We start from the raw sequence: 27,398 nt of genomic DNA, 5'->3' as shown, positions 1-27,398 counted from the left end.
TGGGAGGTGGGCCCCACCCCTGGGAGGGTGGAGCAGCTACCTCACTGGTCACCCGAGTGTGGAAATGAATCAGGTCCAGGCGCTCCCTCCCACCCCTATCTCTGCCTCCAGAGCCCACGCTCGCTGCAGACACAAGTCGCAGCTCCAAGTCGATGGCAGCAGCAGAGTCAGAATCAGTGGTGGCTCCACAGACGTCCTGCTTGTAGAGCCTGTGCCTCCTGGGACCATCCTATCGCAGGTGTGACTCGCTGCGCTCAGCCACCCAGCCTCCCCTGGCTCCTCTGGGCTGCCACGCCTGGTTCTGCAGCCTCCAACTTCATTTCAACAAGCTACCTGATAGCTTTCCAAACCATTCCTTCTCATGGAGTTGTATTTTGCATTGTTTTTATTGTCGCTTTCCAACTATTCTACCCTTGCCATTTTGGAATCTCTGTCACCCACGAGCTAATGAAAAGGTTCTTAAAAAAAAAAACACTGCAATTCGGGACTTCCCTGGCGGTCCAGTGGTTCAGAACCTGCCTTGCAATGCAGGGAATGTGGGTTCGATTCCTGGTTGGGGAACTAAGATCCCACATGTCATGGGGGCAACCGAGCCCGTGTGCTTAAACTACAGAACCTGCACGCTACAACAAAAGATCCCACTTGTCACAACCAAGACTCAGTGCAGTCAGGTAAATAAATAAAAATCACTCCTGAAAAAACCATTACAATTGGCTAGGTTTGTGTATTCATATTTTTTGTGGTTGATTTCTATTGTGTCATTAGATGACACACTGTGAAGTACCTAGTAGCTTTTAGGAGGTTAGGGATTTTTGTGCAGCTACTCTGATTTTGCAAATGCTCCACAATCTGTTAAAAAATGTCAGCATACTTTGCCAAAACAGTTAACATGTATTTATTAACTGTATATTGATACCTTTTGTTTTCTTATTTTTATTTTGCTTACCTGAGCCAACAAAACCAGAGGTATTGTTTCTCACTAGCATGATGTTTATACCAAACTTTCCTTGCATTTTCTAACAATGTTTACTTTAGGTATGTTGATGCAATATTTTTTGATGTATATACACTGATGACTGAATTTTTAAATAACCTCTTCATGCATGTAAAATTACTCTTTTTGATCCATGTAATATGATAAACACAATACCTTCTGTGCTGAATTCTCTTTGGTCTGTTCTTAATAGTGATTCTTGGGGACTGTATTTTATTTTGAAGCTTCTAGATACTAGTATAGTGCCTGATGCATAGAAGCTCATTACGTGTCAGTAAAAAGCAAGGATACTGGAAACCAGGAGGGGCACCATAAATCCCTGGGTTCTTTTGGTCCCTAAGAAGATGAAAATGCTAGCCTGCTGCATTCTCTTCAAATGATCTGTTTTCCTACGGAAAATGAATACCCTCTCAGCATACCCAAATAGTTAAAAAGAAGTTCCAGAGTGCTGCCCTACTCCAGAAGGTAGCTAGGATTCTAGATCTCAAATATACCAGACCTGCTAACATTGAGTACAGCTGTGAAGCAGTGACTGGGCTCAGCAGAGTGTGCAGAGCAGACATCTGCAGTTCCGGCTCAGAGATCCGCATCACAGGCGAAGCATCTGGTCGGACAGGAGGGGACACTGCAGGGCAGAAGGGAGAGCAGAGTAGAGAGCCCAGGGGAGAAAGAGCGAGCATTTAAAGATGGCCATTAAGGCGCTTCCCTGGTGGTCCACTGGTTAAGACTGCCTTCCAGGGTGGGGGGTGCGGGTTCCATATTTGGTCTGGAAGATGGGACTCCATCTGTCTCTTGGTAGAAAGGCCAAAAAAAAAGAAGAAATATTGTAACAAACTCAATAAGACTTTTAAAATGGTCCACACCAAAAAAAACCTTCAAAAAAAAAAAAAAAAAAGCGAGAACAATTAAACTCTTCCAAAACAAAAATTGCTGGGCACGAGCCCCAGCAGAGGGTGTCTGGAGGCTCTCTATGCTATCCACACCAGAAGGGACAGAAGGGGAAGGGAGAAAAAGGGGCCTCCAGGGCCTGCAGGGCTGACGACACGAGGGCTTCCTGCACCACCTCCTCTGCCCCCACAGCACCTCCAGATGTGGCGTCTCAGAGAAAGACGGGCTCCCCTCTGCCCAGAGGAGGTGGAAAGTTGGGGATCCAGGTTCTGCTGCTTTCATGTTGAGCTGGTCAAAATCAGACAGGCTCTCGTAGAGCAGGCTTGCAAACGCTTGCAATGGTCCTTCCCGGTGTTTGGCAAACTTAATTTAGTTCACAGTGTGTGAATAAATTACTTTCAAGTCAGTCCTTTTTTATTACAGGTTTAGGTTGTGTTATGAAAAAAATACCCAATTCCAGGGGAAGCTGCTGGCTACTCCGACACTGGCCCAGAGTCCACCAAAGGGCAGACTTCCCTGAAAGGATCCACCCTGGTCGACGGGGGTGGTGGGGAGGTGGAGGGGGCTCACTTGGGGCTGGAACGTACAGAGTGAGTCTGAGAAGACCTCCCCAGGGCAGTTTTTGCTTTCCAACTCCATCTGTTCTTCTCCTTTAAATGACCTGAGGGCTCCTAGGGGTCTGAGCAAATAGAGATGACCCCTTAGCCCCAGCTGTCAGTTGTATAAAAATGTTTTATATCATCAAAAATTGCCTGGATAAAACAAACGACCCAAACATTCTGTTTCAAATGTGCAGAAGCAATTTGATGGCAATACAAAGAAACAACAGGAGAGAAACAGAGATAAAAAGAGACAAAGTCAGAGAGAGAGAGAGAGAGAGAATGTATTCATTCCTGCAGCTGCAGCTCATAGAAAGCCTCCCAGATTACAGGAAAACAAGGAGGCTCCCATCGCTCTGTGATGACAATCTCATTCTACAGTTACCTGGGAGCACTGTGTGGCAGGCCTGCTCCCATCACGCACGGTAACAACACTTCACTGGCAGGCTCTTTGTGAGTCCTCAGCATGCACCAGGTCGGTACGTACTGGGCACTGTCTCGCTTCATCCTTAGAAGAAACCTACAAGGCAGTACTGGGATCATCCCATCTTACAGATGTGGAAACAGTTGAGGGTAACCTGCCCAGGTTCCAATATTATCCAAGGGCACGACCAGGACCTAGTCCTGGGCATCTGTCCTTAGAGCCGTGTCCCAACCCCCTGGCTCTGCTAACCTGTTCTATGTTAGCAACAGAGTGTGCTCCCCCAAAAGCTTTTCCCTCAGCCCTCGACTCAAACTACAGAGCCCCTACGACTTTGCTCTCATTCCAAACTTACTTAACAAAGAAAAATACACTTCGGGAAGCTGCATTTTCCTCTTTCCTCTACCAGTACAAAGTGACATTGATTTGCATGCCTAGGAAGGACCAACCTGAGCCCATTCATTACCATGGAAGGGAAGCCACATGTTTGAATGCTGGCTTTCAGCACATCATTGTACTTTTTTCCCCTGGCTGCAAAAAGTAGAATTCAATAAAAACTTGCCATCTAAAAATAAAGTAGTGGCAAACTCTGCAATTATACTTCTCCGTTGGAGACAACTGCTTTCCAGTCTATTTTCCCAAATGGACAAGGTCCAATTTGTTGGTCAGCTAATGGGTCACACCCAAGGCCCAAATGTAGTGTAATGAACTCGAAAGCCAAAACGATGTAGGTCTGAGTCGCTGTGTGGTTGTTCCCTGAGTGCAGCAAGTACATTTACTTTCCATCAGCTGTGTGCTATTCCCCTCACCTGTCCCCCACAGAGCGGGGCCCTGATTACAGTTTGCCCACTTTCAGCCCAAGGACCGTCAAACGAAGCTTAGAGGCAGATACTGGCAATGTGCTCCTTGTCTAGTTCTCTCCTCTGAGCCCACCCAAACCTTCCCCCTTCCTCTTCTGTCCCTTTGCGGCTCCACATCCTCCCATTACAGGACAACATCAGGCTTGCTTGTGGAGTTCTGGTTACCATGCTGGTTACCATGCTGACTTGGAGTTACCAGAAAGGTTGCTCAGAACCTATCAGAAGGGCTCCTGGACACTACGGACTGATGGCTCTTATTGTCTCACTGGGAGTTTCTAGTAGCTCAGTTGGTAAAGAATCTGCCTGCAATGCTGGAGACTGGGTTCGATTCCTGGATTGGGAAGATCCCCTGGAGAAGGAAATGGCAACCCATTCCAGTATTCTTGCCTGGAGAATCCCATGGACAGAGGAGTTTGTCAAGCTACTGTCCATGGGGTCGCAAGAGTTGGACATGATTTAGCAACTAAACCACCATAGAAGTATACCATTAACTAGATGAATAATTCTGGTAAGAGGATTTTACATCTAATACATCAGGGTTCTTAAACCTACGGTGGAGGGAACAAACGAGAGAATTTGATGAACTTTCAGAAAGTGTTTTATGATATAATTGAAGAGAATTTTAAAACACTATGAGACAGAAAGGAACGTTTTATCATAATTAGGCATCTACCCTACAGACGGAATATAGATGAACAAATAGAAACAGCCAGTTATCTAGCAATGGGGAAACACATTTATAAATGATTAAAAAAAAATAAAGAGATGTCCCGTAAACGCTTCAGGTCTGTAGATAACTACTCCCTCCCTGTAAATGCCAACTGGAACAAGTCATTAGACCTCCAGGAGAAGATATGCAAAATAAAAGAAGATTTTTAGGTGAAAGAGTGTAAGTTACATATTATCCTGTCATATAATATTCCATCATGTAATCTCAAAATTACAACCCAAGAAAGGAATCCCTATGGATTGTTTCCCTGAAGATATTTAAGCCACCGGGCTGCTTTGGCTTGAGTGTCCTCAAGATGGGCATGGGATGGTCACTGGGGTTGGAGTCACCCGGAAGGGTATCAGAAATCACACAAAGGCTGTCTCATGACCTTGTAAACCCTGGTGTGTGTCCTCACATAGAGGATCAGGGACGGGTTTGGTCATCACACCTGCAGAGGGCTACAGGAGACCCAGACACTGGTCAGAGAAAGCCAATCAGAAGTGTCAAGGGAGCAGTAGTAGTGACAGAGTAGCAGCTAACAACCACAGAGAATTTACCAAAAGCCACGCTGAGCGGTTTGCACACTTCAACTCATCTGCTCTCTCAATCGTCCCGAGAGGTAGGCACTGCTACTGACCTCATCATAAAGATGAGAAAATCAAGGCATACAGAGTTGAGGTAGCATGCCTAAATCATGAAGCTAGTATTTGTACCCAGGTCATTGGGTGCCAGATTTCAGGCTCTTAACTGGTTCTCACTACACAAGAAAGACAACAAAATCCACGATGTTTTGCTGGGGAGGCAAAGGCTAACAGTAATTTTTCCAAGTGAATAAAACTAAGGTCAGAGAGGGAAGACATGGACTTCCTACCAAACTGTAGATTAAAAGTTATAGTAAATTTCAGGCCACTAAACAAAAAAGCATTGCACAGCAGGAAACACATTATATAATTTTTTTTTCTGAAGAAGAATCGAGACCATGAATTCTAATAGGCTCGGAAAATGTTAGCAGTCAACAATGTGTTACTAAGGGGAACAGGTGTGTTCTGAGGTGTTCTGTCTTTTCAGGTGTGAGGTTAACAGGATTTCCATGCCTGTTTTCCCAGGGAACCCCCTGGTTATTTCTGTTAAAGGCGGACAGGTCTTCCCTGTGGGTCTTCCCCCACATGGCAAAGCTGTGGTCCCTTTCTCATTACCCTTCCTGTCACTTGGGGCTTCCACCGTCTCCTTGCCAACCTCATCTCTGAGACGCTCCATCCCTGGGGCAGAGTAATGGTCTGCAAGTGTGGGTAACATCTCTTGGTGTGATGGGATGAGCTTGCCAAGTAGTCCCCAGGGGCTGGGACCCATATAGAGGCACAAATGCTGTGCTGCGGTGCTGGCAGCCAAGCAGCAGGGCTAAGCCTTGCAGCTGAGGCCCTCTGTGCTCCACTGTGTTTCCTCGGCCCGTTTCCTAGCCTGTCCTGGAGGAAGCAAGCTGACAGCGAGGGCAGGTCTTGGTGGTCTCTGGGGCCTCCTAACAACATAACTGTGGGCCCAGCAGTCTCTGGGCCTTTGCCCCTTTTCCTCTCCTTGGGCTTCCATGGCCTCCAGCTCCCCAAGCAGAATGCCTTCTGAAGAGCTGGGAGAATCCGGCTACACACGTGGCCAGCTCCTCCGGCAATAGAGGGTCTACGGGTGTCATGGTTTTATTTCAAGTGTCTGCTGATCTGGAACCTCCAGGGAACAAGAACCCCTGCCTCTGGCGTGTGTGGTCCCTGGGAGGAGAAGACTTGGGGCATTGTGCTGTCATAGGGATGTGTTGTAGGATGTAAAAAGAAAAAAGATATCCCACGATGCTAGGCTTGGTGAACGCAATCAGCGGCAGACCGTTGATCAGATCAGAGGCAACAGGACTGAAATAACTATTACCCAGTTGCTTAGTTTTGAAAGATTAAAGAGACACACATGCTGGCTGTCTTTAAGCACAAGGTCTGGTCAAAGGAAATCAGGCTACTCCATCAGCTGCAGACATTTTAGCACAAGCCTTAAATGGAACAGAGGCAGTTTTGGCTTTGACTCACCTACGCAGTTATCGCAAAGGCTACAGTGAGAGGCACGAGGGGGCCGGAAAATCTTGCAGGTGAAACAATATTTAAGTTTCACAGTCTGGCCATTGATGATAACTTCTTTGGTTCTGGGAGGTGGGCGGTACCCCCCTGAACTGGTGCCGTTTGCGATATCTGTGGAGAAAAGAAAAAAAAAGCACAGGCGCTTAACACAGCAGGTGAACTCTGCAGGATCCTGCCCCCAGGCGGCCTGGAGTCCGCATTTCCAAGTGCAAGGCCCACAGGCACCTGACCCCTGACACACAAATGCGGGAGGACAAAGGGCGCCGGCCTTCCCACAGCCTTTACGTTCCTTTGGAGCCTGGGACTGCAATCGGGAATCCAGGCACGAGGGAGAGACCACGTGACTAAGCTCTGGCCAATGGGGTGCTGCACATGTGGCCCCGCCCAGCCGATGGGAGCCTCCTCTGAGCCACACCTACTCTTCCCCCATCCATCCCAGGTCACTTTGGAGATACAAACTGGGGGCCCTGAATGACTATGCCCCTGTGACTGCCTCACTGGGCCATACTGTTACTTGTGCACCAAAATCCTTCCCCAGTTAGCATTGTCCTAATTAACGTTGTTGCTCAGTCCCTTCCCTGGAGAAGGAAATGGCAACCCACTCCAGTATTCTTGCCTGGAGAATTCCATGGACAGAGGTGCCTGATGGGCTATAGTCCATGGGGTCACAAAGAGTTGGACACTTTCAGTCCCTAAGTCTCCGACTCTTTGCGACCCCATGGACTATAGCCCACCAGGCTCCTCTGTCCCTGGGATTCTCCAGGCAAGAGTACTGGAGTGGGTTGCCATTTCCTTCTCCACCTGCATTAGCGGGCAGGTTCTTTACTACTTAGCGCCACCTGGAAAGCCCCAACTATATCATTCAATGTACATTAAAAAAAATAATTTCTGTAGTTTATTGTCTGACCAGCATCTTTAATATTTTTAGAACCAGTTTTCAAAATGTTGAAGAAAATACTATTTTTTAAAGTTTTTTTTAATCTTATAACCTCCCCGAGTTCACATGAGAATCACCCAGGAAGCTTCTCAAACTCCCCTAGCACAGAGACCTGCCCCAGATCCAATAAATCAGAATTGCCCTTGGTGACTGTAATGTGCTGTAGGGCTGAGAGCCCCTGCTCCACAAGAAGATAAAACACTCTTTTCATCTAGACCCCTCACAGCCATAAAAAATTGAGGGCAGCTAGCAGTGGAAACAGGAGGCCACAGGTCAATGGAGAAGAGTGAGAATATCCGTGAGGGCTTCAGCTGAGACTCCGCGGCTGATAAACAGGTGGAACAGAGCCTGGTGGGTAGAAGGAATCTTGGAAAACTTCACAGTGTTCTTCAGAAACAGAGATGGAAACACTAACTCAGTTCATTTAACTCAGAAACTGTCAGACAGTGACAGCTGCAATATACTTTTGGTAAATTTCCAAAGTGATAGGAAGGAGTCCCACGATCCACTCAGCTTTCCCACACCCCCTGCCCCACAAACTAAACCTGGGCAGGAATTGCATGGAGAGCTTTCAAAACTACTGATGCTACTGACCCACCCTCAGATATATATATATATTCTGATGTCCTTGGAGGGGGGCAGCCTGCCATCAGAGGTTTCAAGAGCTCCTCATGTATGGAAATTTACAGCCAAAGCTGAGAACCTCCATTGCAGGGCCTGGTCACTGCGGTCCACACAGAATCCACACTGACTGAGAGCTTGTCAGAGATGTGAGCTCTCTCTCCGTCCTGCCCATAGCTACCGAGGTCACCGTGACCCCTCCCCACCAGGGGGGAGGGTGTCACACATCTTGAAGTTTGAGAATCTAGCTCCGGGATGCCTGTAACACTGCCCATCCACACATCACGTGCGCCTCTGAACCTCACGGGCCTCTTTGTTCTGTACCCCTATACACTCATGTACGTGGTAGAGAGCTAAACTCACAGAACATAGAAAACTAGAAAAACTTTGTGGGCAGGAGGGGGCCGCTTCACACAGCACAGTCAGCGCCCCAAGCATTTTCACACAGAGAACCTGGTGACCAGGAACAGCCAACGGTCTCTGCAGAGCGGCACCCTCGGTGCCTCCAGGCTGCTCTCACTCACAGAATTCACAAGTCATGATTTCAGGAGGTGCCCCATTTACCGCAATCTTCTTTTTAATCCCCCTCTCCGAACTATCCAAGACCTTACTGTGCTCTTTGCATCTTCAGTTCAGTTCAGTCGCTCAGTTGTGTCCGACTCTTTGCGACCCCATGAACCGCAGCACATCAGGCCTCCCTGTCCATCACCAACTCCCAGAGTTTACCCAAACTCATGTCCATTGAGTCGGTGATGCCATCCAACCATCTCATCCTCTGTTGTCCCCTTCTCCTCTCGCCTTCAATCTTTCCCAGCATCAAGGTCTTTTCCAATGAGTCACTGCTTTGCATCAGGTGGCCAAAGTATTGGAGCTTCAGCATCAATACTTCCAATGAATATTCAGGACTGATTTTCTTTAGGACTGACTGGCTTGATCTCCTTGATCTCTTTGAATCTTAGACAATTCTTATAAAAAAATTTTTTTTAAATTCTTATAGTGAACGGGTAAATGGCACGGAACAGGGACAGGGAGAGAGTGAGGATCAGCCCTTCTACTTTACCTCTCCACTGAGGACAGTCATTTTACTTGGAATAATGAAACAGCGGGACTGTTATTATCAACCAAGGACTCTGGGTGGCCTTGCCAGGCAGGACACCCTCTCTTGGCATATCCCCCACCTGCCTGGCACCCCAGGTGGCTGCTCCATGAAACAACAGGGTTCAGCAGGCACCAGAGAAGCACCAGCTTCCAAAGCATGTATAATGGGAAGAGGGTGGCATCCCAACTGATTCTGTGATGAGAAAATAAAGAGGCAACGGGGCTGTGTACTTCCTAGAGCATCAGGGTAAAAATAACTGGCTTTGAACACATCGAAGATAAGGTCAGAGCTCTTCCAGTGCCAACGGAATGCCACTGAGGTCTAAATTAATTATGACTTTAATTGTGACATATGACTACCCTTATGTCAGCTATGAAATCTACTGTATCTCTTTAGCTCTTGCAAACATGGAAAACTAGGAAAACCAGAGAGTCAGATAGAGGTTTAAAAGTAACAATAACCCAATCAATAACACTTGTGTTACTTTAACCAGAAAAGTTTAAAAACTGCTTTGCCAAGAAAAATATTTTAAGAAGCACTTATTCACACTAGAATGACTCCTAAAAAAACCCAGTTTTAAGTAGCAAGTGTGCTGAATCTCTTTAGTCGTGTCCGACTCTTTGCTAGCCCATGGACTGTAGCCCTCCAGGCTTCTCTGTCCATGGGATTCTCCAGGCAAGAACACTGAAGTGGGCTGTCATTCCCTTCTCCAGGGGGTTTTCCCGACCCAGGGAAGGAACCTGCATTTCAAAAGTCTGCTGTATTGGCAGGAGACACTGGCGCCACCTGGGAAGCTGAATAGGTTTACCATTATAAATGATTCCCTATTTAATATATGCAAACTACTGCACCAGAGGCAATAGAGGACCCTTAAACAACAGAGATGTCACGTGAGCAGCGGTGAGCAAGGGGTCCTGCTGGACTCTTTGATGAGCCGTGAGTCCCCGGCCACCCCTGGTCTGCTGTCCTCCTAGCCTTCAGAGCGTGCTTCCTAAGTGCACATCTGGCGATGGAGACCCCCCAGCCTCTGGTGAGGCACCAAGGTTGTCGTGTGGGCTGGTCCTTCTCTTCCTGCCGCATAATCTCACCCGAGTCCGGGGCTGTGGCCTCCTTGGGCTCCGGAACAGGCCCTGCTGTTCAGGCTCCCAGCATCTCTTCTCTGCTCAGGCCGTCCTGTCCTCTGGATGGGCCTCATCCTAGAAGGTCCACTTCAAGCCTCTCCTGTGCAAATGTGCTGAGGGCACTTGCTTCCTTGGGCTCTCACTGCACTTGACTGCGTGTTTATCCAGCCAACAGATCTGTGTCGTGCTCGTAGGTGCCAGCCGGGTGCTGGGAGCTGGGGATGTTGCAGGAACTTAACAGCTGGAGAGGTTCGCAGGCCTGAGGGGAGACCCTCTTCCGGGGGGGTGACCATGAGGGTTTATCTTGGAGTCTTCCCTCAGACGTGGTGCCGGGAGGGGGGCGAGGCCTGACCGCTTTCGTGTTCCCGCTGTCCTGCAGAGGGTCCAGCACACAGTAGGTCCCCAGGAACTGCCTGCCAAATGGAAGGCTGGTTGTCCTGGCCGGTCTGGAGGAAGGATGCAGGAAGCACGGGGTCGATGTTCCCGGTCCTGCATGCCCACCAGTCAGAGTCACATAGCTTGGGGACTCGCCCTGCCCCAGGAGCTCCTCTCTCAAGGTCCTTTTGAGGCTGTTGCTCCTCTTTACTGGTCCTCTCTCTCTCTTTCTAAAAACATTTGACTGCTTCAGGTCTTAATTGTGGCATGCAGGATCTCTTTAGTTTCTCCGAGGCATGTGGGATCATAGTTCCCCAGCCAGGGATTAAACCTACATTCCCTGCAGTGCAAGGCAGATTCTTAACAACTGGACCAGCAGGGAAGTCCCTTTACATATCCTCCTTACATCTTTTGCTGGTCCAGAGACCCATTTAGTCATCGCCACCTGGAAGGGGCAGGCAACATGGGTAGCTGTGTATCTCAGTTCAGTTCAGTTCAGTCTCTCATGTCCAGCTCTTTGCGACCACATGGACTTCAGTACGCCAGGCTTCCCCATCCATCACCAACTCCTGGAGTTTCCTCAAACTCATGTTCATCGAGTCGGTGATGCCATCCAACCATCTCATCCTCTGTCATCCCCTTCAATCTTTCCCAGCATCAGGGTCTTTTCCAGTGAGTCAGTTCTTTGCATCAAGTGGACAAAATATTGGAGCTTCTGCTTCAGCATCAGTCCTTCCAATGAATATTCAGGACTGATTTCATTTAGGATGAACTGGTTGGATCTCCTTGTTGTCCAAGGGACTCTCAAGAGTTTTCTCCAACACCACAGTTCAAAAGCATCAATTCTTCGGTGCTCAGCTTTCTTTATAGTCCAACTCTCGTATCCCTACATGAGTACTGGAAAAACCATAGCTTTGACTAGATAGACCTTTGTTGGCAAAATGACGTCTCTGCTTTTTAATATGCTGTCTAGGTTGGTCATAGCTTTCCTTCCAAGGAGTAAGCATCTTTTAATTTCATGGCTGCAGTCACCATCTGCAGTGATTTTGGAGCCCTCCAAAATAAAGTCTGTCACTGTTTCCATTCTTTCCCCATCTATTTTCCATGAAGTGATGGGACTGAATGCCATGATCTTAGTTTCCTGAATGTTGAGTTTAAGCCAACTTTTTCACTCTTCTCTTTCACTTTCATCAAGAGGCTCTTTAGTTCTTCTCATTGTATTTCAGGGTACCTCCAAATTGTCATTTCTTTCACATAATACATTCAACTGTTGCCCCAGACCAATGGCTTCCTAGCATGCCCAAATAAAGGGCAGATGGGATAATGGAGCCTTGAAACCCAAGGCTTCAAACACCCACCTGAGGACAAAATACATGCCCCTTCGACATTCACACTGGCTGCAGTGGCTGGCCAAGATCTGCTCCTCAGCTGGAAGGATCGCAAACACCCGGGGCTGCATCTCAGGGCCCAGTGGGGGAGTTCCCGATCTAATCCTCAGTTACTCTGTGGTTTGGGTTTTGGCTTTTGCTGTTGACCACAGTGGTGCCTCTGCTTCTTAGACCTGCTCTTTGTGGTTTACAATGCAGCTGTTGAAAAAGAATAGTCAAAGTCTGCAATAGCTAATGGGTAAAGAACACTAGAATTTGGGGGGGAAAACCTCTAACAGTTCTGCAAGTTTATATGAGTCAGTATTTTTCAAGGACGTTTTTATACACTAGCATTTTGAAAAAAAACTTAAAAGGTTGAAATGGTCTTCTGCTTCATAAAATCCTTGCCCCCACCACCCCTCCAAATGGCTGGGAGTTGTTGGCACAGGGGCAGAAACAGTCACAGAATTTCTGTCTAGTATTAACCTTGCAGTCAGCCTACAGGCAAAGAATTAGGAGAGCTGGGGAGTGGGGATGGGAGGCTGATGTGTTCAGGGACACAAAATGGCCTGCTCACTAAGCTGTTCACTCACAGAGAAATCCTGGGCTTCCAGAGGTCTTAAGTAAGTTGTTTGTTAATATATGCCTATTTCAAAGCCACTCTCCAAAAAGCAAGTCATCTTTTCTTGGGAGGAATCAGAGTGCTAACACGCTGAGAACCCATTTGTCTGCTGTCTGATTTAATCCCACCCCAAATTCAGGGGGAAAATGGATGAACTTTAAAAGTTGCTGAAATCCACCATGAAAAGTAACACAACTCCACTTTTTTCTTTTGGCCCACAGTGTGCAGCATGTGGGATCTAGTTCTCTGACTAGGGATTGAACCCATGCCCCCTATAAGGGAAGCATGGAATCTTAACCACTGGACCACCAGGGCAGTCCCTGAAACTCCACTTTTTAAAAATGCATATGGGAAAAAAAAAATCCCAATTTGCAAAAAAAATGTAGATTAAGATTCTTTTCCTTTATCAAAAAGATGCAGAACAGCATCATACCCTGATGTACGGGTGTTTTACAGACCATTCACTAGCTGACAACCTGTCTGCCAGACCGGAAAGAATGAAGATAAAGCATCTCTGCATTAGGATACAGTCACAGGAACCGTATGATTTGCTTCATACGCAAGCCTCCATGACTGTACCAATTGCACGTGCTGGAGGACAGCTGTTGGATCTAACGAACCTGCAGTTTTCATAAGGCTCATTTCGTTGGCGCTCTGAAGCATCTGGGACACAAACTACCCACCCTTGGAATGGTTGGTCTATCACAAAATGGCTATTTTTAGAGCCATTTAAAGCAATCTCTTAGCTAACAGTTTGTAAACTTCCAAGTTTACAGAAAAATATTAACAATGACAATGTCAGACAAGTCAATCTCTATTATTTTAAGTGCTTGGGAGAAAAGGCAGAAGAAATGCTGGTCTGTCTACAGATAGTTGGTCAGGTTTCCACTCAAGAGAGTAAAAGTGTGGACTTTTTCTAACAGGTATTTTGGGTGGCAGCATCTTTGCTTCTACAAATATTTAAATACAAAAATGCATATGAGAGTTCATGGAGGGTGACAGTCCTCTTCCTCCAGTTAAGAGCTTTGCCAAGTCCAGCCTGGACGGGAGGGGGTTTGAGGGGAGAATGGATACAGGAATGTATGGCTGAGTCCCTTCGCTGTTCACCTGAAACTACCACAACATGGTTTGTTAATCGGCTATACCCCCAAAATATTTATCTTTTTAACGAAATAAAAAGTTAAAAAAAAATAAAAGCTTTGTAAGTTACTTTGTCTTAAATGTTTGCCTTCAAGGACTGAAGCTGATGCCTGAGTTAAGGCTCAGGCAGGCAGAGTTTCAAAGCTGAACCACATGTCAGGCAGTCAGGGGGTGTCCTCTCCTTAGGGGGGCTCATCCTAAGAAGGAGCAGAGAGTGTCTGCAAAGCTAGACCAAGAGAACAAGGGAAGCCGACACTGGGGGGCCAGAGGCAAGGGCAGGCCTTGCGTCGCCGGAATGAGTGCTGCAAGGAACGGAAGACATGTGACATCCAAGGCCAGGTGTGCTTTCCAGAGAGTTCACTCACTCTCTCAACACCCACGAGAGTTGGAGGCACCCTGGTGGGCAATACAGACTGTCAAGGAGACCTGGTCCCTGCCTTCAAAGAGCTTTCAGTTTAGTGGAGGAGGCAGATATGAATTATAATCACATGACTGAATGCCCGTCATGCACAGATGAGTCAGAGTAGCAGGGAGGGCTGCCTGGTGTGGGGCCTCTTCCTGGAAGAGGTGGCATTGGAACCAGGGTTGGACCACTGAGTTGGGCTTCCCTAGGCAACGTGTGTGTGTCGGGCAGTGGGCGGGGGCGAGGGGGGGGCGCAGGGCTACTTGGTTGTGTATGTATGTATGTGTGTATGAGCGTGCATGCACACTGGGAGTGGGAGCAGGGCATTTTGGGTGAGAGAGTAAGTAACTTGTTTCTAGTCCTGAGACTGGAGGCAGGTGGTATATCTGGAATCCAAGGGAGGCCAGTGTGACCAGGATTAGAACAACCAGGGGACAGTTCCAGGGGAGGAGGCCGGGGCTAGACGGCTCAGAATCCTGTAGTCAGATTTGGGGTGTTGGCCTTCAGCCTAAATGCACAAGGAAGCTTGATTGTTAGTTTCACGTCAGCTTGCCTAAGCTCTGTGCCCAGATGTTCATCAAACACCAGTCTAGGTATCACTCTGCAGGTAATTTTAGGTGAGATGAGAATTTAAATTGGTAGACTTCGAGTAAAGCGGATTGTGGGCCTCAGCCAATCAGTTGCAGGCCTTAAGAACAAAGATGGAGGTTCCCCAACGCAGAAGAAATTCTCCTCGAGATGGCAATGGAAGAAACTTCCTCTGGGTTTCCAGCCTGCTGCCCAGAGTAATTTGGACTCAAGACTACAACTCTTGCCCGACTTTTCAGCTTACCCAACAAATTTCAAACTTGCCAGCCCCCACAAGTGCATGAGCCAATTCCTTAAAAATAAATCTATGGATTTATTTTTCCATAACTCCTGTTATCTATAGCTCCTGTTGGTTCTTTTTCTCCAGACAGAGAACACTAACGTAGAAGCCAAGGAGAGTTCTGTGCTGTGTAGGAATTAAAAATATCACACTGACTGCAGTTTCAAAGATGGATTGGGTGGGGGGAGGGAGAACCAAGATGGATTTAGGACCAGTTAGAAGGGATCTGAAATATAAGCTAGAGATGAAATCGTTCTGCAGCATGGTGGTGCTGTGACGATGGAGAGAAATAAATGGATTAAAGAAATATTGAAATGGTAACATCAGTTATCTCCTTGCAAGGAGATCAAAGCAGTCAATCCTAAAGGAAATCAGTCCTGGGTGTTCATTGGAAGGACTGATGCTAAAGCTGAAACTCCAATACTTTGGCTGCTTGATGCGAAGAACTGACTTAAAAAAGACCGTGGTGCTTGGAAAGATGGAAGACAGGAGGAGAAGGGGACAACAGAGGATGAGATGGTTGGATGGCATCACCAACTCAATGCACATGAGTTTGAGCAAGCTCCAGGAGTTGGTGATGGACAGAGAAGCCTGGTGTGCTGCAGTCCATGGGGTCACAGAGTCGGACACGACTGAGCGACTGAACTGAACTGAACATCAATTATTAACGGATGTGGTAAACAAGTGACCAGGATGAGCTTCAGGATTTGCGGGAAGGTGCAGTGAGGATGGGAGATCACCTCCTGGTATTAAGCGGGAGGAATCACCATACGGGCAGGTACAGACCGGGACCTCAGAGGAAGGGCCAAAGCTGGAGATAAACGTCCAACAGTGACACAGGGGAAGAAGGTAATGTCAGAAGGTGTGGGAAGGTGAGAGGGCCAAGGGCTGAGCTCACGCCTATGTTTGAAAGCAAGGAGGGCCCAGTGGATGGAAGGAGGGCACAGTATGTCTGCATCCCTTAGTGTGTGCCATCCGCTCTCAGGAAAACCCAAATACTGGGTTCCCTTTGGGAGACTGAGCATCAGCACAGCAAAGATGCTGGAGAGGAAGCCCAGGCTTTCCCCAGCGTGCTTAGCTCTCCTGCCATCCGAGGACACCCCTGTTCTGCAGTGCGGGGCAGGGAGCCGATGTGTCGTGTGGCACACCAGCAGAGGAAATGAGATGCAAGAGACGGGAGCTGGTGGGGACCTTAGGAAAAATAGGGTGAGGCTGTGACAGACGAGTGGATGCCAAGGTGGAGCGGGAAACAACTGCACCCCCTTGGGGCTGGACTGAGAGCCTTGGAAACAAACCAGATTGCTGGCTGGTGAGAGGGGATTAATCATCATGCCCATGTGCACGGAGATGGCAAGAGCCTGGGGCTGGCCACCATAAGAGACCACAGACTTGCCCTCAAAGGGAGAAGAGTCATTTAAAGATGCAGAGATCTAGAAAGGAATTCCCAAGCAGGGATGAAGGTATCTACGACAAATTCCTGGGGATGGGGAGCTGCAAGGGGACCTGGCATCTTCCATAAAAGAGACTGGCCTGCCTGCTGGAGGTGCGGGTGATGGTGGTGCATCCCGCTTTCAGGAGCACAGCAGGGCCAGCAAAGCTGGCTGCGGGGACCATGGCTGTCTAGGAAGTCCTCAGCGATCAGAACTGAACAGGGCAGGAGCCATGCTCTCTGACTCTGAGAGGGAGGGACGCCAAGCCCCTCACCTGCATAAAATGAGAAGTCAGAAGTGGTGGGAATGCTTACATTGTGAGCTCTGACAGGCAAAGAAGGGGGAAATGATGAGTGTAAAGGGCAAACCCACATTTCATAAAGAGACTCGGGCTTGACCTTGCCTCCCCTGCAAGCGGTTTTGAGTTACAGGAGGTAATTACACTTAGAAACCACACAGGAGTGGGGCTTCTTCTAGACTTGGTCATCAGAAGGCTTGTGGGCTGGATTTCCTTTCGAGGAGAACTTTGTCAAGAAAAGAACATTTGTCAGATGAGAACCTTAATAGGCATTTCTTAGCCCCATGAGAACTTGACTACTTAGGACTTTAACAAGAGATTGAGAAAAACACAATAGAAGTATTTGTAGAGAGTTGGGCAAAGCAAACTTTTTCTGTCTACTTCATAGAAGACAGAAAGGGTAGCCTCAAAGAATGAGCTTCAGGTGCTACTCAGTGCTGGTTTCATTTATTCACCTATTTGAATATGTATTAGGTACTTCAGTTCAGTTCAGTTCAGTCGCTAAATCGTGTCTGACTCTTTGAGACCCCATGAACCACAGCACACCAGGCCTCCCTGTCCATCACCAACTCCCGGAGTCCACCCAAACCCACGTCCATTGAGTCGGTGATGCCATCCAACCATCTCATCCTCTGTTGTCCCCTTCTCCTCCTGCCCTCAATCTTTCCCAGCATCAGGGTCTTTTCAAATGAGTCAGCTCTTTGCATCAGGTGGCCAAAATATTGGAGTTTCAGCTTCAACATCAGTCCTTCCAATGAACACCCAGGACTGATCTCCTTTAGGATGGACTGGTTGGATCTCCTTGAGGTCCAAGGGACTCTCAAGAGTCTCCTCCAACACCACAGTTCTAAAGCATCAATTCTTTGGCGCTCAGCTTTCTTTATAGTCCAACTCTCACATCCATACATGACCGCTGGAAAAACCATAGCCTTGACTAGATGGACCTTTGTTGGCAAAGTAATGTCTCTGCTTTTCAATATGCTGTCTAGGTTGGTCATAACTTTCCTTCCAAGGAGTAAGCATCTTTTAATTTCATGGCTGCAGTCACCATCTGCAGTGATTTTGGAGCCCCCCAAAATAAAGTCTGACACTGTTTCCACTGTTTCCCCATCTATTTCCCATGAAGGGATGGGACTGGATGCCATGATCTTCGTTTTCTGAATGTTGAGCTTTAAGCCAACTTTTTCCCTCTCCTCTTTCACTTGCATCAAGAGGCTTTTTAGTTCCTCTTCACTTTCTGCCACGAGGGTGGTGTCATCTGCATATCTGAGGTTATTGATATTTCTCCCGGCAATCTTGATTCCAGCTTGTGTTTCTTCCAGCCCAGCATTTCTCATGATGTACTCTGCATATAAGTTAAATAAGCAGGGTGACAATATACAGCCTTGACGTACTCCTTTTCCTATTTGATCCCTGGTCAGGGAAATAGATTCCCCATGCCGCAATTAAGATCCGGCATGCCACAGCGATGATCCAAGATCCTGTGTACTGCAACTAAGACCCAGGACAGCCAAATAAATAAATATTTTAAAAAAATCAACCAAACAAAAAACAAATAACTTTTAATAATAGATCTTAAACTTGGCTGATGATCAAGGTCGCCTGGAGCAGTGACTCTCAACCTACTTGTCTTGTGTTGTGGTTCCAGGAAGCACAGATAGAAAAATACCATGAGAGATAATAGCTGTGGTCTGGAGTGGAAGCCAAGTTCAGGTAAGGAAGGCCCATTAAATTAAACTTCATTAAAGGGGAGGCTTGGTCCCGTGTGTGTGCTCTCATACAGTGTAGGAGATGACTATGACGATGAACTTTGTGACTGTGAGTGGCAAACATCAGCCTTCATTCTATTGCAAAAATAATTCCACGAGTATAAATCCAATATTCTTAAAGATAGTTCTGAAAGCATACATTCCTGAAAATAGGAACATTGAATGGCACTGACGAAGAGAATCTTTTATTTTTTTTAATGATCCAATGGGGAAAATAGGCCTTAGTTTCTCCACATTGAAACTATGACAATTTGGGTGCCTGTAGTTCAGGGCATTGTATTTCATGGAAAGACCCTGAACTGTCAAATGCTATGATGATGATAATTATCGAAATTTCTTTTTGGGAGGGTCTGTCCAAATCCTATAGGGTAAAATTATCTCTACCTAATCTATCTATCTATCTATGTGTACACACACACACATACACACACATCACTAATTAGCACAATTAAAGAAAGGAGACAAAGGAAGTGTTTAGTAGCTATGATCTTTTTAAACTGAGTTAATTCAAAACATGATCAAAGCAAAATGAAAATTAATAACTATCTTTTTTTTTCCATACTGTTTCTTTTCCCACATGGATGGCAAAGACTTACCCTTAAACAAAAACAAAATAAAGATGGCTTTGTCCTTGCAAAGTTTTAATTTCCCTCAAATTTGGTCAAAGTTCTCTGAACGCACACAGAAAACTGCCATGCTGCATAAATGAAAATCAATTCTTCTGCTGAAGGCCAGAGCAAGAAATATTTGTGTGTGTTTCTACTCCATGGGGCACAGTTTCTGCATTGTCAGAAGCTACTAAATATTGTACAATGATAGAGATCAATTTGGGTTGTCAGTGTTTGCAATATTATAAGACAAGCAGATGAGAACAAAGGTAAAAACAGGGCACTAGAAATCATGCCAAGGCAGGGCAGTGCGTCACCACTATCACCAGGAAAATCTGATCAGCTTTTATTGAAATTGAATGGCATTAATATGAGGGCAGCAGCAAGGATGCAAGAACCAGCTTCTATCTCATTCTGTACAATAATAAGATTTTATCTTCAGCACTGAGGAAAAGAAAATTAATGGTGGAAGTACAGAACTAATGGATACTATTTATAAATATACTGTACTTTAATAAAAATACTCATCCACTATGATCATATACTCTTTTCCTTTTAGTCAACACAGGATGGTTAAAATGAATAAGAATCTTGAGTAAGCTGACTATTGTAAACCTATCTATCTATCAACACATTTCAGAAGGTTTAGAATATATCATATTAGCAACAACCATTTGGAAACTATAAGGGGGATAGAAGCCTATTTACAACAGAAAAAAACAGTCACAAAATTCTAGGAATAAACCTAATCCCCCCCCAAATAGTAAGGAGATCTCATGAAGAGAACTATAAAACAATATAGAGACTTGAAGGAGATTTTTAAAAACATGGAGAGACATTCTCTGCCTAGTTTACTTTATGTATCTATTACACTGCCAAGCAAAGTCTCAATATGATCTGGGGAAATTTTGACAACCTGGGAAAAAATGATTCTAAGTTCCATCTGGAAGAATACACAGGTGACAGACAATATTTGCAAAAGTAAAATAATGAGGGGAAATAATTGTCCTGGGCGGGGGCGGGGCAGGGGGAGAATGAAAACATTGAAACAAAATAGAGCATTCCCAAATAGATGCAAATTCTATGAGATTCTGTATTTGATACGAAATTTCAAATCAGTAGGGTAAGCATGGATTATCCAATAAATGGAATCAGGAGAAACAATCTTTTAGGGGAGAAAAATCTAAAGTTAGAGCATACCTCAAATCTTATACCAAGGATTTAAATGTAAAAAAATAAAAAGATACAAGAACTAGAAAAATATACATAAACTTAAGATTTGGGGGTTGGGGAAACCCTTTCTAAATATATGACAAGGTAGCATACATAGAGAAAAGATGTTCTGATTAAAGTTTTAAAATCTGTATGTCAAAAAACTCCATAAAATGCAAATTATAAATTACAAATATATTTGTTTTCATATGTAACAAAGGGGTATCTTTAAAGAGCTCTTGCAAATGATCAGCAAAAAGGCAAATATTCCAATTTAAAAAATGGGCAAAAAGAATGAACAGGCAACACACACAGAAAAGGAAAAGGGACAGTAAATACATTTAAGAAGTTTGTGGTTTGCTCCTCCCAGTTTCAAACAAATGGTTTGTTTCTCCCAGTTTCAAAGAAATGAAATCAAAGTTTAGTTTCATTTATTTGAATTTGTCTGCACCGGGGTCTTACTGATCTTCTCTGCCTTGTGTGGAATCTTTAGTTGAGGTATGAGAGATTTAGCTCGCTGACTAGGAATTGAACCTGGGCCCCTGAACTAGGGGTACAGAGTCTTAACCACCAAACAACCAGACAAGTACCCAGAAATTAGTTTTAAATGATAACATTTAGCATCAGTGAGAGAAAGGAGAACAGATGTCTCATTACTTTTTATGTGAATATAAATTAATATTACCTCCTGAGGAATAAGTTGGCTACGTATCTCAAAACCTTAACAATGTAATATATTCTTTGGCCCAGCACTCTTAGGCCTTTTGACCTAAGGGAAACTTTGAGGAATATTGATTGCACCACTGCTTTTTATTATTAAAAACTGAGAACAACTTAAATGTCAATAGAGAGCACTGGTTAAAAGAATTATGACATGGGATCATACAGTGGACTACTATACACCCATTATAGATGGAGGCGAATGGTTCATAGCACATTAAGAGGGAGAAAAAGATCTGTTTCAAAATAGTAATGCACAATGTGAGTCCATGTTTGTGTAAAAATACATTACTCAGAGAAACAAAACTAGGATACATCAGATCTTAACCACGGATATGCCCGATTCGTAGGATGAATGAAATACATTTAAATCTATGTAAGTTAAAATCTATTTTTCCTGTTGTGCTTATCAAAGTTTCCACAATCAACATATATTATTACTTTGTGAAGAAAAAAAATTTTACTTTTAAAACAGAGTTTGGAAAGAGGCATAGAATATTTGTGAAGGGGTTGAGAAGACTTTGGCTCCCTATGTGTCATAAAATGAGATATCAATGGACGTATATGCTGCTTTGAAAAACAGTTATGAATTCACAAATTTATTCAGTAATTTTAAAAAGATGTCCTCTCTACCTCTTCTAAAGATGGGTTGTGAGATATTTTTTAGATTTTTTCCCTCATTCCTGAAACTCTGTAGAAGGAGGTTATTTGACTCGTCGGGGGCCACATGTAGCTCATAGAATTTTAATTTTCCTTCTGATCTTCTGGCAGCCACAGACTGCAACATGGGGCAAAGTCACAAAATTAGCTCACTTACTTAACACAGATTATCTCAGCATAACATTTATCTCATGCTACTGGGCAGAGCATTCTTTCAGCTGCCAAAATAACTGTCCAGATTTGCGCCACGAGGAAGCAAGAGGAAAAGTGCTTTTTCCTGGGAGTCGAGACACCAAGTTACATTGTCCATGCCCTGCCATCACTGAGTGACTTAACTCTCCGAGGTTACTCCAGTCTGTATAACAGGGGACTGGAGAGATGACCAGTGAGTTTCCTAACTGTTTTGAGGTATAGGGCTCATGTTCTCCAACCTTCTGATTCCACTTTGCTTTGTGCTTTTCCATGTGCATGTGACTGAGTTTGAATAATGCTAAATAACTTGCCTATGTTCTCCGTGAATTCATTTCTCGTATTCCTGCTTTAGTCCCACAAGCAGATGGTAAATGGGTTGAAGGCACACCATAGGTAAGCACTTAATAAATGCTTGTTCATCTGGATCACTATTAAACCAATAACCTCAAATCACCACCTTTCCACTTACCGTGATTAAAATAAAATTATTCAGATCCTCTTACTCTGGGTTGTGTCCCTGAGGAAGTGATGTGATTCCTTTACTAAAAATAGCAGCACCAAGAGCTCGCCCACCGATCTCTAGCATCTCACGCTCACCATGATGGGCCCACAGCAGTCCTCAAAGGCCCAAACCTCTGAGTTCTCCAGGGCCAGGTCGGAAAAATGATCAAGGCCATGGAAAATCAGGCAAGAAGAGCTGTATCTACCTTTGCCCCTAAGATTAGCAGTAGTGACTTTGTCTGCCCTTACTCGTGCTCAATGTGACTTCAATAAAGAACTATGCATGTGTGCGTGCTAAGTCACTTTAGTCGTGTCCGACTCTCTGTGACCCTATGGACTATGTAGCCCACCAGGTTTCTCTGTCTGTGGGATTATCCAGGCAAGAATACTGGAGTGAGTTTCCATGCCCTCCTCCAGGGGATCTTCCTGACCCAGGGATTGAACCTGTGTCTCCTGCACGGCAGGCAGTTTCTTTACCGCTGGGACACTGGGGAAGCCAACAAAGGACTATAAGCACCGGGAAATAAAAATGTGTGAGTGGAACAGAATTCAGGCAATTTATTTATGAGTAAGCACCTTGCAGTCGATGGCAGCACAGTCTAGATTTTGACAAAAAGAAAACCAACGACGTCATTTTTCTTTCTTTACAAAGCGTACAACGTGACTTGCAGTCAAAGTCAACAGCTCACTGAACATCTTTTGGACAAGAAGGGAATTCAGCATCCAATTCTACAGACTAGCATGTACTAGTCAGTCAATAATAAAATATATATTATTTTAAAAATACACATGCACCCTATAAAAGTTTCTAGAGGCCTACAATTTTCCAGCCACACAGATATATCCATGCCTCTGAATGTGATGATGGTTTTTTCCCCTCCCTCTGGCACATCACGTGACTCGCTCAGGTCCCCAGCTTGGCTGGCATGAAGAGTGAGTTAGAATCTGACACATAATGCCTTTTGCCTCTGATTATCCAAGGGAAGCCCCGCCCCCCATTTCCCAATAGTAAGCAGACGCCAGCTGAGACCACCGCCAAACAACAGTTTTAACTCTCAAGAATGTGATGCTTGATATATTTTTTAAATTATCTGGTCAGCAGGGTAGGAATTTCTTAATTCTTTTGTCAACTGGAAAGAAATAGGACAGAGAAATTCTTCAAGGTTCAGCCTAATTTCATTTCTGCGGGGCCCCTGACGGTCCCAGAGGGAAGCATGACCCGGTCTGTTCCGCGCCCTCGAGCTGGCCTGGACACTAAGGACTCCTCCCCAGGACAGAGCTACTCGGAAGGGCCCCTCAGGGTGACTGCACACCTGGAGCCCATTAGCTGACCAGAGTACCTTGTGTTTCAATTTTAATCAGGCTTCTAGAAAAGTCCCAGAATTGCAGTGCAGCCCCACAAACTGGAAGAGTCCAGAAGTTTGGCTTTCAGAGGCCCTCAGCTGCTTGTCTTTGAAACAGAGGGGGTGGGTGGTGGACAATCCCCACCCCCCATTTGCTGCCCATACCAGTTCCTGCACAGCTGGACCACAGGAGCACCAGGCTGAGTCTCTGTCTCCCCCAACACTCAGTCCTGGACAGGCCAGCCAGGCGGCCCCTGCCCGCTCCCATCTTTTTTGCATCCAATAAAAAGCAATGGCCAGATTCGTTCTGGACACCCAGGTGGCGCTAGCGGTAAAGAACCCACCTGCTAATGTAGGAGACATAAGAGACGCAGGTTTGATCCCTGGGTCGGGAAGATCCCCTGGAGGAGGGCATGGCAACCCACTCCAGTATTCTTGCCTAGAGCATCCCAAGGACAGAGGAGCCTGGAGGGCTACAGCCCATAGGGTCACAAAGAGTCAGACCTGACTGAAGTGACTCAGCACACACACACGAACAGTGTTAATAAATGGAGCTGCCTGGCCTGTACAATTCCTCGCAGGGTGTCTACTAGGCATCTCTCAAGAACCAGGAACTGGAAATAAGGCAAGAGCACAGGTTCTCCCTTTATGCAGAAGAAATTCCACTGGGGGTGGGGGATGGCAAGGACACTTCCTCTCCCATCCACGTGGTCAGAGCCAGGCAATGGAAGAGCCCACCACTCGTGGGTGCGCTCACCCAGACCTGCCCTGGCTCCTCTTCCAGCGTGGATCTGGGGGAAGAGGCAGGTTCCTTCCCAGCCCAGCTGAGCCGGGGTAAGGTCTTTCCAGAAAGTATTCCCGGATGCTGCCATGTCGTTCTCTGCGGGTCAGGCATTCCTCTGTCCAGGCCTTGGGTCAACTCTCTCCTTCCCTTCCAGACTCCAGACTTATATCTGGGGCAAGCACCCTATCCTACTCTCCTAGAAATCCCAGGGTGTGCTCCAGTACCTGGTATCTGGGAGACACTCCGTGGGTCCTAAGATGACAGATGCTCATGTGTGAGTGGTCCAGGCATTAGCCAGCCTGCCTCTCTCTCTTTCACCTCCTGGGCAGCCACCTGCCAGGAACCGAGAAGTTTCTGAGGGGTCCTGATCTCTTCCCTGACTTGAGAGGTGTGGAGCGTAGGGGGAGGTAGGAGGTGGTGAGGGGACGATGGGTGGGGTCCTCTCTCAATGGCTTCCCGGCTTGTGTGTCCTCCATCCTGAGATCAGCATCACGTCCCCCCAGTGCTGTCTGAGCCTCACACGCAGGAGAGGCTCCATACGCACTGCTGATACTTAAAGGCAGTGACACTGGACACCCGGGCGGCACGAGCTGTAAATAACCCGCCTGCTAGTGCAGGAGACGTCAAGAGATGCAGGTTCAATCCCTGGGTCGGGAAGATTCCCCTGGAGGAGGGCATGGCAACCCACTCCAGTATGTTTGCCTGGAGAATCCCATGGACAGAGGAGCCTGGAGGGCTACGTCCATAGAGTCACAAAGAATCAGGCATGACTAAAGTGACTTGGCACGCAAGCACACAAAGGCAGTGGGCCTCAAGCATTATTTCGTAAAAGGCTCGCCTGGGGGATGTGCTTGAAGTAGACCCCCAGGCCATAATCTCCTAGATGCTCTGATCTGCAGGCTCAGGAGGAGGCCTGGGAATCTGCATTCTAATAAGCAGTTTAGGTGAGACACCCAGGGGGTTCTGCAGACTCAGGGTGACAGACAGCAGTTCAGACTCCCCTCTCCCACTGTGTGTGATGTGCCAAGATCAGGCAACGAGTCTAGTAAATATTGGTTGCAATGACACCAGCTAGAGTTTATGTAATGACGTTTACTTTTTTTTTTCCTGATTATGAAAGTAGTATATGCTCATCATAGAGAATTTGGAATATCAGAAATACATGAAGAAAAAAATGAAAACTTACTTTAAGATAATTTTTGGGAATTTGGGATTCCCGGGCTGTCCATTGATTAGGACTCTGTGCTATCATTGCCAAGGGCATGGGTTCAGTCCCTGGTCAGGGAACTAAGATCCCACAAGTTGCTCGATGTGGCCAAGAAAAAGGGAGACTTCCGTGGTGGTCCATGATTAAGACTCAGCTCCCAGTGCAGGGGGCCTGGGTTCAATCCCTGGTCGGAGAACAAAGATCTTGCATGCCACACAGAAAGGCCAAAAATAAAAAATAGAAAAAATAAAATAGTCTAATCCAAGGTAAAGATTAATATCTTTTTTAAAAAAATTGTGGTCAATCCAACTGCAAAAACTCCTGTTTATATTTCTTACCAGTCATTTTGCTATGCTTATGTACATATTAACATTACACAGGACATACAGTTTTATATTTTGTGTATCTTAATTTTACATTTTGTTGGGATCTTTTCCATAGTCATTATATATTTTTGAAATTAGTGTTTTAATGACTTCCTTCACAGCAGTCATCACAGAAGCATACAATAATTCATTTAGCCATTTTCTTACTGGTGTACATTTAAGCTCCAAATGCTTTTTGTTGTTTAGTCGCTTAGTCATGTCCGACTCTTTGTGACCCCGTGGACTGTAGCGTGGACTGTAGCCCGACAGGTTCCTCTGTCCTTGGGATTTTCCAGGCAAGAATACTGGAGTGGGTTGCCATTTCCTTCTCCAGGGGATCTTCCCAACCCAGGGATTGAACCCAAGTTTCCTGCATTGGCAGGTGAATTCCTTACCACTGAGCCACCAGGGAAGCCTAATTCTTTACACTGTTATAAATAACTCTACAGTGAGTATCCTCATATTTATTTTTCATGTAAGGTTTAAATTTTGCTCCCTTAAGTTCCATGAAGTGGGCTCTATTTTAATTTCCTTTCAGATTGTATTCCTTCTATCATCTTGTTATTTTGGTTCTCACATTCATCTCTAAAACGTTTAACAATGAGGAAAGACACCTCCTAACGCTCCTATGAATTCCAGGCCTTTAAAAACTATTTTTCCAGACTCCTTTCTGGTTAAAACTTGTATAACTGGTAGCCTGCAAAATAATACTCATGTGAGGAGGACCTGGGGCTTGAAATGAGGGAACACAGAACAGTGAAATTAGTGATCTGAATATTACTTTGAGAATTGAGAGGGGCTTCCCAGGTGGTGCTAGTGGTAAAGAATCCGCCTGCCAAGGCAGGAGACACAGGAAACACGGGTTCGATCCCTGGGTTGGGAAGATCCCCTGGAGGAGGACAGGCAACCCACGCCAGTATTCCTGCCTGGAAAATTTCATGGACAGATAAGCCTCGTGGGCTACAGTCCATGGGGTCGTAAAGAGCTGGACAGGTCTGAGCGACTGAGCACACACATATTGAGAAATGAGAAGCACACGTGGAAGACGACAGCACTTTTCTTCCAAGAGCAGAGAGCATCCGAGGGGGGAGGCGGCCAGCTAACGGCTCTGCACCGACGCCATGGGCACCGCGGTTCCAGGCGGTGGCCAGGCAGCCAGGAGCCGGGGCTG

The 27,398-nt window shown here is 46.0% G+C and overlaps 1 protein-coding gene across 2 annotated transcripts in view; it reads right to left on the bottom strand.

Annotated features, from left to right (window-relative positions):
* ZDHHC14 (zinc finger DHHC-type palmitoyltransferase 14) overlaps positions 1-27,398 on the bottom strand; it is a 293,643-nt gene that overhangs the window by 70,084 nt on the left and 196,161 nt on the right. For both annotated transcript variants that reach the window (XM_040238892.1, XM_040238893.1), the window contains exon 3: positions 6,538-6,696. In XM_040238892.1, coding sequence (XP_040094826.1) covers positions 6,538-6,696 — 159 coding nt within the window. The remainder of the gene's footprint in view (positions 1-6,537; positions 6,697-27,398) is intronic.

Source organism: Oryx dammah, unplaced genomic scaffold (assembly GCF_014754425.2).
Source record: "Oryx dammah isolate SB20612 unplaced genomic scaffold, SCBI_Odam_1.1 HiC_scaffold_4, whole genome shotgun sequence".
Lineage (NCBI taxonomy): Eukaryota > Metazoa > Chordata > Mammalia > Artiodactyla > Bovidae > Oryx > Oryx dammah.
Note: the sequence above shows the minus strand (reverse complement) of the source record. Positions and strands in the feature narration are given on the sequence as shown.